General features: G+C 39.2%; 1 protein-coding gene across 1 annotated transcript; it reads left to right on the top strand.

Annotated features, from left to right (window-relative positions):
* Window positions 1-1,776: 1,776 nt before the first annotated feature.
* On the top strand, window positions 1,777-7,906 carry LOC129261759 (uncharacterized). Its single transcript, XM_054899801.2, has 2 exons — window positions 1,777-3,679; window positions 4,606-7,906. Exons 1-2 carry the CDS (start codon window positions 1,792-1,794, stop codon window positions 4,683-4,685), a joined length of 1,968 nt encoding a protein of 655 aa, XP_054755776.2. The 5' UTR covers window positions 1,777-1,791; the 3' UTR covers window positions 4,686-7,906.
* Window positions 7,907-14,787: the final 6,881 nt, after the last annotated feature.

The raw sequence follows: 14,787 nt of genomic DNA, 5'->3' as shown, positions 1-14,787 counted from the left end.
TCATTTTTTCTGAGGTGGACTTGACCTTTAAAGACATCTTCCCTTTTTTAGTATGGGCCCGCAAGTTGTGGACCGAAAAATCTATAAAAAAAAAAAAAGAAAATGAAATAAGAGTGAATGAAGAAATAATTAAACTATAGTACTTTATTCAACATCATAACGAAACTTGGATAAAGAGGTTGTCTGATAAGTGCTGAAAGAAGGTTCAATGAACCATATAAATTTAAGTCAGTTGTATATAAAAACAAATGCTAGTTTGCAATCATCAAGTTCTGTACAGCGTGTCCCAAAAAACTGTTAATGGCACTTTAGATGGGTATAATATAAAAAATACAACATTATATTATTTATACCTTTACACCTGTAAGCTAAAACTATTTTTTTTTTTACAACTGGGTGAAATTTTATGTGATAATGCTCATAAAAATATTAGCATTTTTTTTTCATTACACAACAGGAAACCTCTCCATCCAAGTTTTGTATTAAGTAGTATGTGCAGTCAGGTTCAGCTAATAATATTTATTATCAGTTTATGTTCAGCCACAGGCGTAAACCTGCAATGATTCTCTATTTTTCAGTACTTGAAGATGACCCAAATTAGAGATGCATTTATTGAAACAGGGGTCTCACAGTGTAGGTCATCTTGACCACAATTCATAAAATACCAACATTTTCATTGCATCTAGGATCAAAAGAAAATGCGCAATTCTCAATTATTCATAAGAATCATTTATGGTATAGAGCAGCAGTTTATTTCTGAGCAGACTGAGGTCTTCCGTGGTTATAATGATTCTGGTGCTTCTGTTCAAACAAATAGGAATCTGAATAAGGTACAAGACGAGTTCGAGGCAAATTGCAATCAACGAGCACCATGCAAGATGTCAATACTCAGAAATCTACTCAAATACAGGGAAACGAGTAAAGGCAAAAGTCTTAACAAGGGAAGACCGGGGCGAAGAGCAACAGTTCGAACACAAACAAATCTTGACATGTTCTTCAATTGACCATATTGCATAAAATTTGAGCCGGTTGTATGAAATATACGCTAGTTAAAGATTCTTAAATTATGTACAATACGAGTAATTTTCACATTATACTCGTATTATGTGCCATTAACATTTCGGTGGGAACCGCTGTACTGTATGATTTCGTTATTATTTAGTGTCCTTAACATTTTTTGTGGGACACACTGTATATTTTCCATTTAACAATTTCGCTTTGGTCTGGGACTTTAAAGAATTGATAAGTCTTTATTGTGATTAAGCTACATGATACAATTACCACATGTAAATAATCACTGAATAATACTAGTCTCTGTACCATCTCCCCTCTTAACAAAATAGGCCTACACCAGCAATGGTCACGTCATAGCGAAAGTAGAGCCGGGCAATCAAGTTCAAAATTAAGGAGACAAAATATATGGGGGTCCACCGAAAGAATTCTGACAAATTACGCTCGAGCAATGCGAGGGGAAGTCCTTAATGAGATCTCTGAAAATCAACATCTTAGGTCTTGATGATTTATCATCTTCTTAAGAGAGAGAAAAAAAGATTCAATATGTTTCAGTTATTCCAGGAATTTCACGAACCTCAATGAAGTTGAAAACGACTTATACGTTTTTTTTTTTGTTTTTTTTTTTTTTAATCATTTTGAAATACAGCCTTTGTGTCAAAATCTGTACTAGAAAGAAGATATGAAAGAGTTCAGGTCCTACTTAGGAATCAGGGTAATTATTTAATTAATTGTATCATTAAATTTATGTTTCATTTGTAGATAGTGAGGATACCCAAAATGGATTTGCAAAACCTATCAAACATCAGCAGGAAATTGATAGTAGGCATCCCGTTAATATTTCTCCTCTGCATGTTTCTGATAGTGTACTCAACGCAACGCAAGGGGATGTCTCCGGACTTTGACGAGTTTGCCATATATCGCCGTTCTTCGTTTGACAACGACTCATCATTTATCCAAAATCACACAAAGATGGATTTACCATGCAACAATGAACTAGCCATTGATAGTAGTACAGTGCAGGAGATCGTTTCAAAACTTCAAAGAGTGACCGATGATTATGTAAGCCTTGTCCGAATTAGTATCGCCTTTATCGATGACAACCTACCAGACAACTCAGAGCAGAGTAACCCATCGGTCTGGCACTGGGGGCTAGGTGGCAGGGGAAGAACCTTCCTCCATTTCCCCTACGTTAACAAGTCCTTGTCTCTGAACACTCTGAGCTTCGGGTTTCACTGGGTCAATGTCACAATCGACAACATTGGAGCATTAAACGAATCGTATTCTGATGGTTGCTTGGGATATACATTGTCCAAAGTGCTACGTCAAGTTCGGCGTCAGTTAACTAATATAGGTGGTGCTTCACGGGATGCCAGGGATGACGTCTTGTGTAAAGAAAGGTATCTTAGCTTACCATTGTTTCGGGCTACGTTGATCCCTGGTTATAGTCTCTTCGATCTGCAGTCGAGCAGCTACTACAAATGTTGGAATATCATGAATATAGAGACATGTGATCAGGACAACTGCGTAGAGGACCCTTCGTTTACAATTGAAGGTACTATCGTTACTATTTCTTTTGGGATTACTTACACATTGCTCTTGTTGGCCCTTATCTGGGAATTGTGGAAGGTTTACTCCAGAGATTTTGATTACCAGGATGAAGGCTCTGGAAAGAAAGTAAACATCTTACGAATCAATCTTATCCCACCTGTGTTGCTCATACTTGCATCTAATGAGACACGGCATCAAAAAATAGTCAACGTGGTATACTGGAGTTTGGTTTACGCCATACCGATCGTCATCTACTTGGTATTCTTCCTGATCTATGTCACTACATCTGAATTTGCCTTCAGAAGTTCCCAGCGTGGCGAAAAGTTCCAGCAAGCCCATGTTTGGGGTCTTGATTTTGTATTAGCAAACATCTTTTATCTAATTGGAGCTATCATCTTCATGTATTTTGTTTGCAAGCATCGGCTCAGTGATCAAGGTAACGAGGATGATAACCAAGAACGAGTCAATGAGGAACAAAACAACCATGACAACTGGCAAAGTAAGAAGGTGAGGCTCAAATACTACAGTGTGGTAGCTTTCTTTTGCTTCTTCCGGTTCTCTGCAACAGCGATGCTGCTGGTCGAGATCATTGTTTTAACCTCAATTGGAATAGCCATAAATATTAGGTATGGAAGCCCCGTCTGGATCAATATCATCCTTGGTGCATTTGTCGTTGTTGCTAGCATAATTGAGTTTTTCGACAGCTACCAACACCTCTTCAGCAAGATCCACTCTGTTGGCACAAAAGTAGACCAGGACCACAATTTGCCGAACAAAATCTTTGAGCCAACTAAGGACGGATTCATGATACAGTCCAGTCTTCTCCATGACATTATCCGGAAATGGCTACCTTTTTACAGTCACGTCTTCAACACTATCAAGCACATCATCATTGGAATTGTCTTCCTTGGCATCGTCGCTCTCATTGTTTTCTTCATTGACAGAACCACTCAGATATCTTCCTTCGTCGAGTACGTGGTCACAGCAGTACCCTTGGTGTTTGCAGCTGCAGGGAAACTTGGAGGGAGTTCTTTAACAGCTGGTGGAAAAGCAAAGAACAACACCCAAGACAAACTTCTGACACTCGAAAAGGATCTCATAGATTACGCAGAAACAGGTAATGACTCGTATATTATATTTGTCTACGATCAATAACGCAATGAGACCGTAAACTTATTGTTATACTTCTAGTCTCACGAGGTCTATTGGATGGCATATGATGATCGTACGATGTCCTTACGATTTTGTTTATGGACGAGTTTTGATAAAATTCTGAGATTAAACACACCAAACGTAATATGATCGCAACAGACTCGAGTGGCAGTTAGTAGTAGTAGTTGTAGTAGTAGTAGTAGTTGTAGTAGTAGTAGTAGTAGTAGTAGTAGTAGTAGTAGTAATAGTAGTATAGTGGTAGTAGTAGAATAAGTATAGTGGTAGTAGAAATAATACCAGCAGCAGAAGTATTAGAGCAGTAATGGAAATGGTTATAAGACGGGTTGTAGAATATAGGTGCCGCAGTAGTAGTTGTCAGTCCTGATTGTGAGTTGTGGAATTAAAAGAAGTTGTCGGAACTGTTGTTGTTCTGTTCTAATCAATATTTGTCGTAGAATTCCTTGTCACTCCTGGTCTTTGTTCTTGTAGAATTAAACAAAAACAAGAAGAAAATGAAGAAAAGGTAGAAAGAAGAGAAGGAAGAGAAAGAAGACAGTAGTAGATGTAGCAGGTGCACCAGTAGTATGCAGCAACAACGGGGGTATGACTAGGCTGGAGTTCTAGAAAAAAAATCGTCCTATAATTATGTTAGCAGTCGTCGTCGCCGTCACCACGATTGCCATGAACAGTTGACAGAAGATCTAACCCAATTAAGTCATTACAAAGTTAACTATCTTAATACAGAAGCTGAGAAACATAACGAAGGTTCGATCCAACGTAAATTTTATGTGTCTTCATGGGTCCCTAGGTAAAACACAGGAAAACACGCATAATCAATTGTAAGTGTCTGTAAGGCAAATCAATCCTCGTTATATTTCTTCATTATCCTAGGCAAATACCCGGAAGCTTCAAAGGAGGATCAAAACCAAGGTCAGACACAGAACCAAGCTCCTGCTGCTCCTGCTGTCTAACGACCCATCACAGCATTCTGTACCCGTTCCTCATGATCAACCTTAGGATCCAGCCCCAGCCGTCTCTCTACCGCAAGGAAGCTCCCCGACTGCTCAGCCTTCGATTTAGCCATTACCAATACTGAATCATAGATGAGCCCTTAACTCTCGTCAGTATGAGCTTTGGAATATGAAGACGACGCGGCGGTAGTTCAGGAAACATTAAAGGACAAGTGCACCCCAACTAAAAGTTTGAATAAAACTATAAAGATAAAAATCCAAGAAGTAAATTACTCAAAATTCCATCAAAGTCGGATATGAAATAATAAAGTTATGACATGTTAAATTCGTTTAATTTTTAAGACAGTTATATGGCTATGCACATCCTGGTAAGTAATACTGATAATAATATGCATTTAAATAACGCAAAAACTATTCTATACACTCTATTGCAAAAGCCCCCCGACATGCCGGGGGCCCGTTACAATGGTTACAGAAAGAGTTGCGATCAAACGCAACTCAAAATATCTTGCGCAACTTGATTTTCAACCAATGAATCACCCGTATTCGGGACTTGCGCTTGATATTTTGACTTGCGTTTAAACGCAACTCTTTCTGCAACAGGCCCCAGATGCTGTACATAATGCTGGAGTAAATAGGTTTTTAATTTTAGTTTGAAATTATGAAGTCAACAACCTTACATAATATTAAAAATGGTTGAATTCGTAATTTCAAGGGGAAGTTTGTTCCATAGTTGTGGGCTGATACAGGAAATGACCTAGTACGTGTTGCTTTAGTCTTGCAGGGGTACTTGCAGTGTGAGTGTATCTTGTGAGCTACGAAGGTAATGGTCATGAGATCGGGATTTTAATTTCAAGAGTTGGGCCTGACCGTTAAGACCTTTAAAGACAATAATTGAGATCAAAGAGAATCTTAAATATGATTTGTCGGACAGGTAACAGGTGTAATTTTCTCAATAAAAGGGTTACTGGAGAGAATTTTGGAAAACGACAGATTAAACGTGCATATGCGTTTTGCACTCTATATGCTATTCGGATTATGGAGAATTGAGTAATCCTAGAGAACACTATTACAATAATCCAAATTATTTGTGATGCAAGCATGAACAATAGTTTTCGTGTTATCCTGGTCAAAGAATTTACGCATATGTCTCAAGTTACAGGGGCCGTGGAACGGTTTTCAAAGTGGGGGGGCGGGGACTGATCCAAAAGTGGGGGGCTGACCATGCAAAAAATCACAATCATATTTCATTTTTACGTTTTTGTACAGGGTTTTGAAAAACAGTGGGGCTGAAGCCCCCCCCCCCCCCCCTCCCCGCTTCTGTGGCCCCCGAGGTACAATGTAGATCAAGAAGCAGATGTACAAACTTTGTTTATTTGTGATTCCATGCCTAAGTGGGTATCAAATAATACACCAAGATTTCTTGCATGATCGGATGGAGTTATGACCGAATCACCAACAATTAAGCTGTAGCCCCCAAACTTTGAAACATGACGTGGGGTACCAGTGACCAATAATACAGTTTTCTTATCATTCAACATTACTTTTTGGAGCATCCAGGATCTGATATATGCCACACGTTCCCGCCCCTCCCCCTCAGTGTTATTTAGGGTACGCCTCGTTCCCTCCCTTTGAAAGCACCCCTCTATCTCATGTCTGCCAAAATTTCTGAATCCCCTTTCGCGGGCTTTTCCTGCCTTGGAGACCCTCCTAAATCAAGAACACTGCTCAATGTACCCCCTTTCATCTCAGGTAAGCTGTCATTACATAGAGGTTCCCTGATGTCATGATGGAGGACAAAACAATAGCAAAACCATGAAAACAATGACTTTTCATAGTCTGATGCACAGGTTTTTATTGTTTGTCCTCCAATATGGCTGCTTGTGGGAACCCACTATACCTTAGGAAAGATTTTTAAATTTCTCAGGATTCCAAAGAGAGAAAGAGGAAAAAAGACACCCTTTTTAAAGAAATCTCTGGTTGAAAAGTCAGATACAACCCCCTGTTTTGCGATTCGCGGGCCGGACTTGTCTCGCGAAAAAGTACCCCTTTACCGGACAATTTGGGAACACGCATGCGGTCCCTCAGACCCCGAAGTGGGGGGGGGGGGAGGGGGTGTGGGCGCACGTTCTTCTAATGAGTTATCATCTCGTTTAGTTTTAAATTTGGGGAGAAGAGTAAATATAGTTAACGTGTCGTATGGGTAGCAGTGGGGATTGAGACTTTTTGAAACTCTCTTTAGGTGGTTTCAGACCGCCTCGAAGTTCGTCAGTTCCAGGTATTCTCTGATCGGGAAATTTACCCCGATCAGAAAATACCAGTATTTTGGTAATGTGAAAGCAAACTACGCGTAATTTCCCCGAAAGAAAATACCCGCTAATCACTTTATAATCATTTGTATTTTTTTTTATTGACTTTAATTCATTTCAATGAAAGCAGAATATACTATTTCTTTTGTATTTCATTAAATGAAATATGAATTATTTCCATTTCTCCTGATTGTCACGTGAAATAAAGTTTATTCCTCCCTGAACATGTGGAATTACAAAAATTGTTTTAAGTTAACATTTTGTGGTCCGGTCGAATAGGTTACTATTGTCAAATCTGTATTTTAAAAAATGAAACATTGTATAATTCAAACAATAAAAAAAAGAAATGATGAGTGAGTGAGTGACATCTGTAATGAAAGCTGTTTTGAGTGCAAATTCTGTTAATCTGATTTGTTCCGAAAAAAACATCAAACGTTTTAATTTGTCAAGACTAAAATGTCTCCTTGGGTCTGAGGTTCGGACTAATTGTATTTGATATGCTTGTACTGCAGATAATGTGCTTGGGTGAGCACACATATACCTTCGTATTGTACATAGTTCACACAGTGCTTGTTTAATACATGTGCTATATATGCCTTGCCTGAGGTTTCTATTGTTAGCGCCATCTCTTGGTCAACCGAGATGACAGATTTGATCAGATGGAATCAGTGCTGGAGATTCTGTTTGGGAGTAAAAATCTACATCAATCTTAAGCATCCTACATGGGATTGATCTTTATTAGAAGATTTTTAGAGGCAAAGAGGTTAGTTGAAACATTGATTTATATCTACTTAAGAACTATGAATGTATATAGCTTTGGTTTAGCATATTGACAAGGTATAATAGGCTTATTGCATTAATGTATAATGTGAAGGTGCATGTAGTTTATACAGAAAGTATGTGCGTCAATTAATGCATATCACTTGGAAAGTAAACACCTGATAATGCTATATAATAACACATGCATCTTACATGTCTTATGAGCCAATTGTGTTTTGTTATTAAGTACACAAATGCCATGTAACTTAGATGTAATGTCAGGTGTTGGGTTGTATTTAGTGACAAAAGGCTTTTCAGGGCAAAATAGGTTCGTAGGTCAATGCAATTTAAGCTGGATCGTGATTTGTCACAATGGTTAAAGTCACAGATGATGTAAAGGATTTATTGTGCTTGTACTTATGACTTTTTGTATTCTGTTTTAACCTACATATTTCCCGGAATTATGGAAAAGAATCATGGAAAGGAATTATGGAATTGCTTCTTGGAATTAAGGAATATACTTCATGTCTCAAGCATTCAAAGAATTGAAGAAGTTAAAGAATGAAGAATAAAGAAATGAAACTCTAAATTCCCGTTGAGCCCTTTGTATTTATTTTGAACTCTCAAACAAGTCTGCAGCTACATCATCATCGACTTTCTCATTCTCATATAACCGAGCTGTTAATGTAACCGTTTTGGAAAAAATAAGCGATAAAAATGTCTTAATTTTCTTATTCTATATCCTTGATGACATTTTCAGCGTAAGGCTCGTTTGAATTTTCTCTATTGATTCAAATCAACCCTTTCCGGGATAGACATGACCTTTAAAGTGACGATCTGAATAATGATCCATAAATGCTTTTGTGGGCGTTACCCCCTCCCATTTAAACAAACTATTCCGCTTTGAATTTGTGAACCATGCATACGAGATACCAAAATTCCCTGGTATGCCAATGACTATGCATTAACATTGGATCTGGCGTTGCTGGTCTATTTGAGTTTTATTCCTCCAGGCCAGTCTACTCTCTCCAAGTATAGGCCTACCGCCGTAGGTCGTACAGTCCTTCTTGTAGGTTTGTAAATTCCGCAAGAAATCATCGTTATGGAGAAGAGAAATCTTGCGACAACAAACTTGTCAAATAGATAAGCATGAAATATAGATCTTTTAATATAACGGATTTAGGGTTGTACTAATTGGCAAGAAATGATATTGATGCTCCGTACCTGCTGAAAGAAAGAATTCCTAAATTGATAAAACTAGTAGTAAGGATTTTACATTGATGACAACTTGGTAAGCATCTTGACCGTTCTTGACCACACTAATATCGAGAACGTTTGTTGGTCGATCTTATACAGTTGCTTACTATATGTGGGACACCCACAGTACCGCCGAGGAATTACTTCGGCAGTCATAAGCGATGCCGGGTGGTCAACATGAGATCACCCACATAAAATGGGACGTAGTCACTAGCGTACCTACGGGGGGGGGGGGGGCAGAGGGGGCAGTCTGCCCCCCTGACGAGCCACAACCCATGCAAAGGACGTATCCCTGCCCCCCTGACGAGCTTGAAAGACCTTTTTTGCCCCCCCCCCCTGACGAGCTTGAAGACCTTTATTGCCCCCCCCCCCCCCCCCTGACGAGCTTGAAGCTTTTTTTTTGCTTGTCAATTTTTTTTCTGGTACGAAATGCTAAGGAATGCATATTAAACAACCTTTCGGGGTTTTTTTAATGTATCGGCGGTTACAGCCCAATAGACCGCGGGTCCGATAGACCGCGGGTCCGATAGCCCGCGGGTCCGATAGCCCGCGGGTCCGATAGACCGCGGGTCCGATAGACCGCGGGTCCGATAGTCCGCGGGTCCGATAGACCGCGGGTCCGATAGCCCGCGGTGTGTGTAAAATTCTGGTCAGGATATAGTGAGATCCAATGCCATCAAGAGGTCAAAAGGCCAATGATACGAGTCCATTGGGGTTATATAACGATGACCCAAAGGACAATCGCCCCCTGACATCTACTTCAAGGAAAATATTATCCCCATATTTTATCGTCAGGGACTGTTACCCCCCCCCCCCGGAAATTTACCCTCTAGACGCCATACGGAGCCATCGACTTGACGACATGGCGAGATACTTTATCTTGCCATGTCGACTAAATAATGGCACGATACGTTATCCTGCCAAGTCAGTCCACTTATAAAAAGTTATATGTCAACATGGCGAGATATTTTATCTTGCCAAGTCGACTTAAATAAGTTACATGTCAACATAGCGATATATCGGGATTCTCGCCGGGACTTGTACACTTCATATCTCGCCATGTGGACATATCGACTTGACAAGATAGAATATATCGCTATGTCGAAATAATAAGCGTATTAATTACTTAGTCGGAGGAAGCGGGGGGGGGGACCTTTCCTCCTAAATTTGAGGTGGGGGACGGTCCCCCCTAGATTTTTAGTTGAGAACCTTTTTTTTTTGCTTGTCAATTTGTTTTCTATGTCCCCCCCTAAATTGAGGTGGACCCCCCCCTAAAATCTTTTTGTCCCCCTAATTTTGGTTTATAACCTTTTTTTCTTGTCAAAAAAATTTCAAAATTGGTGGTCCTTCCTATAAATTTTGGTTGATTTGCTTGTCAATTTTTTTACCTGTGTCCATCCCAAAATTTCAGGTGGACCCCCCTAAATTTTTTGCCTTCCGCCGCCAATGATTAATTAAGACATGGCAAGATAAAGTACCACGCCATGTCGTCGCGTTAATGGCATTTTCGAGGCTCCGTACTAGGGGTAATTATCCGGGGTAATTATCTGGAGGGTAAATTTCCGGGGGGGGGGGGGGTATCAGTCCCCGCCGGTAAAAATATGGGGATAATATTTTCCTTGAAGTAGTTGTCAGGGGGTGATTGCCCTAATTGGGTTATTGTTATAGAACCCAGGCGCGGATCCAGGATTTCGTGGGGAGGGAGGGGGGGGGGCAAATTTGACCTGATTTTTGGCGCCCATATATGTGTACTTTTCGAAAAATGGCGCCCACTCCCTCCCGGCCAGGCTAACTAAAGTGCATTAAATGGATTTTGAATTATCTTATAATCACATTTTAAAAAAACCAAAGACCACTTTTTTATGTGTTCTTGAAAAAAAAATCCGTGAATATATAATGTAATATCAATGGGAACGCAAAGCACGAGCGATTATTATTTTTTTTTTTTTGGGGGGGGTTCAATTTGGTTTAACTTCTTACCAGAGTAGGCCCTACTAGAATATTCTGTGAACGGGAGCTGTAGTTTCTTTACTGTTGTGTTAGAATACCCTTCAATAATATTAATGATAACCTCTTGGGAATAATGCAATCTCGAAGCAATCGACTAATTCTCCTCATCAGTGGCGTATTTATTCAGCATGGGTGCACGGGGGGGGGTGGGTGGCGAGGGCACCAAGTAAAAAAAATGAATGAAATGGGGGGGGGTAGACGTCAAAGAAAATCTGATATTTCATTCTTAAAAACAAATTGAGGTATCTCACAAGGCCTAAATAAATAATGAGAACGCGAAGCGCGATCTGATTTTTTTTTAGATTTATCATGTATTATATCCTGAAAGCCTAAGTCAGGGGCGGACCCAGCTTCCGCCATTAGGGTGAGGGGCCATTTTTTCACCCATATTTTCCCCGATCGGCCGCTCAAAGTTGATTTTTTTTTTGTTTCTTTGAAGGGGTTGTCCCAGTGCCGTAATGAGCCAACAATTTCGAGGGGGCTCGATATGGTGTATCGCATAAAATTAATAAGAAGTTGCCAGTGAGCGAAGCGAGCAAGCAAATATGCTGACATTTTTATTACAAAAATACAAGGTTGTGATAGATTTTGACATTATATTTGGAAAATAATATTATATTTCATCCTAATCCCTTACATTTTCTCTCTATTTTTTCTTAGTCTTGATTCTCTCTTCTTTTTTTTTTTTTTTTTTTTTTTTGGGGGGGGGGCAAAACACCCGTGTGCTAACAGTCATTTCCTAGCTTTACTTTATAAGCAACATAAATGTGTAATAATCTCTTAAGCCCTATGTAATCTAAAAATGAAATTTCATGTATTTTGTCCTGAAAATTGAACATTTTGGGCAATGTTTGTGAACCTGAACAGCGTATGTAACTAGATAATTACCACGAGCGCGAAGCCGAGCAGAAATGTTAAATATTCGTTCTGGCCTGGTCGAAAAGGGACATGTTAAGGATGTTTTGCAGTTAGCCATTAAGACGATTCATATTTCAACGATTAAATAATGCAAGCGCGAAGCGCGAGCTGAACATTTTTGATATTCCAACCTAAAAAGATGAGATTTCAAATCCCCCAATGGGACATTCGATTCATGTTTGTCAATCGTGAAAAAGGATGGGTAATTTTTGTTATCTTCCTACAATAATAATGCAAGCGCAAAGCGCGAGCAAATTTTTTTTGATATTCTGATTCGAAACTGGATAATTTTAGCACGTTTTGAATAAGATCAAGCTTTGTATCCTAAAAACATGCGTGCGCCTGTTTTAGAGTTAGACAGAATTCTGGCAATCTGAATACATTTCATTTTTCATCATAAAAATCAATAATGCGAGCGCAGAGCCCGAGCTGAAAATAATATTTGAAATTCCGATATGAGAAGGGTCAATTTAAGCACTGTTAACAGCACTGTGTATATAGGGAAATTTGATAGCACTATATAAATAATGCGAGCGCGAAGCGCGAGCTGATATTTTATTATTTATTTGACCTAGGATCGAGACATTTTAGGCCTAAGGACATTTTGTCATCATATAAGAATGATGACTATCTTCTCTTTCTTTTATAAAAATTTATTTCTGAAAAAGGGACAATTTAGTTATAATGAATTTATACAAATTTTATTTCATATTTATTAATCTGTTAAGTCTAATGAGTGTGTGAAATTTGTTGACAGTGCATGAGGCCTGAAAACTGGATATTTTAAGTATTTTTGTAATAATGAATAGGATTCATTGGTTGATATATTTTTAGCAAATAATGCGAGCGCAAATCGCGATCCGGATTTTTTTTAATGGGGGGATTTAAGTAGTTTGTTATAAAATTAATATATAGGTATACATAACTCACCAATCAAAACGCGAGCGCACAGCGCTAGCTCATAGGCCTTTATTATTTTTTTTTACAATCGAGACACCTGAAAAGGTATATTTAGAGAATCTTATATGAAATATAAAAAGACAATACGTAGGCCTACTTGGCATATAGTGCGAGCGCACAAAATGTTGATTCAAACCATAAAACGGACATTTTCCAGAGCACTTAAACATAAATTGGTAAATAAAACAAAATAATGAAAGATCGATGTCCGAGCTGAATTATGTTTTGTATATTGATATCAAAACTTGATATTTTAAACTACATATCAGCCTATTGAGCTGTATTTATATACTGACTTAAGAAGGACTATAAGGTATAATTCCTATTTTGATTGCTTGTCCTTTTCTCTTCCTTTTTTCTGTTTCTTACCCCTTTTTGCGCCACCATGGGGGGGGGGCAAAATCTTTGCCCCCTGGATCGACCTATGTATGTTGACTTGAAAAACACTAACACTTACATGTGGGATTGAAGCAGAGGATGCATACATCATTAATCAAATATTGCGAGCGCGTAGCGCGAGCTGAATTTGATAATAACCCTTTTTTGTGACCCTGAACAGGGTTTCTATCTCGCTAAACAGACTTAAAACTCGAAAACATTTTTTTTCTTCTGTTATCGTAAAAACTGGATATTTTAATTCAGCCGCATTAATTGAAGTTTTTTGGCAGGACATATATTTTATTATATCCCTTACTTAAGATTGTTGTATTGAGAGTGTACACAAGGAGAAAAAGAATAGTTTTACTACGAAAAACGTTTGCCATGAAATAGTTCATTTTCCTTGCTGACGTCACGCATAGTCCATTTTTTCCCTAGGGAAAAAGTGAACTGTACGTTTTTTTACCCCGCCCCCTACTCGATTCGCGAGCTGTGCGGCGCGATGCGAGCAGAGCGCTGCTCAGCCCAACGGTACTCTCTACTGCATGCCACGGGAAACTTTCGGCGAGCTGCACTAACCAGGTGCGCTCCCTGAACAGACGATCAATACGGCAAGGCTTATTGTTTTCTAAACTTCTCAACGATTGTTCCATCATCGACTTATTAATAATCGTTTTGCTGTAAAAGTCGGGTATCAACGAAGAATATCGTATGAAGAATATATATGAGTGGAAGGGATATAAAACAAATATACATTGACCCATTCTCGGAACTGGCTAAAACTATTTGCACTCAGGAACATCACATAGTACTATTCTCCCTCGGGCCGATGGCCCTCGGGAGAATAGTACTATATGATGTTCCTTCGATGCGAATAGTTTTAACCAGATCCTCGAGTGTCATTGTATATTTGTATACTATAAACAGGCAATGTTGCGTCCCCGGTCGAAAATGAATTTGCATGAAGCCCTTTAAGTTCAAGGTCAATTTGGCGCCCTCGGTTGAACATAAACTTGGCGCCCCCATCATGTGAAATATAACTTTGCCCTCCCTCCCCTCTCTGAAACATGTATTTGTCGCATATGGTCAAAATTCAAATTAGCGCTCCCCTAGTTCGAACATCATTTTGGTGCCCCGCTAGATCGAACATCAATTCGGCGCCCCATAGTTCGAACGTCATTTTGGCGCCATCAAATCGACGTCCAGGTCAACATCTCCCTCTTCCGTTTCCCATCTCCTTTTCTTTCTTTTTTTCTTTCTTTTATCCTCATTCCCCTTCCTTCCTTTCTCTTTCTTTCTCTCTTTCTTTCCCCCTCTTCTTCCCCCCCCCCCCTTTCTTCTCTTTCCCCCCATCTTTTCTTTCCCCCTTTTCTTCTCTTTTTGCTGTCTTTTCTTTCCCTCTTTTCCTCTCTCTTTTCTCGTTTTTCCTCTCTTCCCACTTACTCTCTCTCTTTTTTCTTCTTCTTTTCCCCCTTTTCCTTACTCCGTTCTTTTCTTTTCTTTCTTTTCCC

This window comes from Lytechinus pictus, chromosome 5 (assembly GCF_037042905.1).
Source record: "Lytechinus pictus isolate F3 Inbred chromosome 5, Lp3.0, whole genome shotgun sequence".
NCBI classification, from domain to species: domain Eukaryota; kingdom Metazoa; phylum Echinodermata; class Echinoidea; order Temnopleuroida; family Toxopneustidae; genus Lytechinus; species Lytechinus pictus.
The sequence above is the reverse complement of the archived record's forward strand: the minus strand, read 5'-3'. Positions and strand labels throughout refer to the sequence as shown.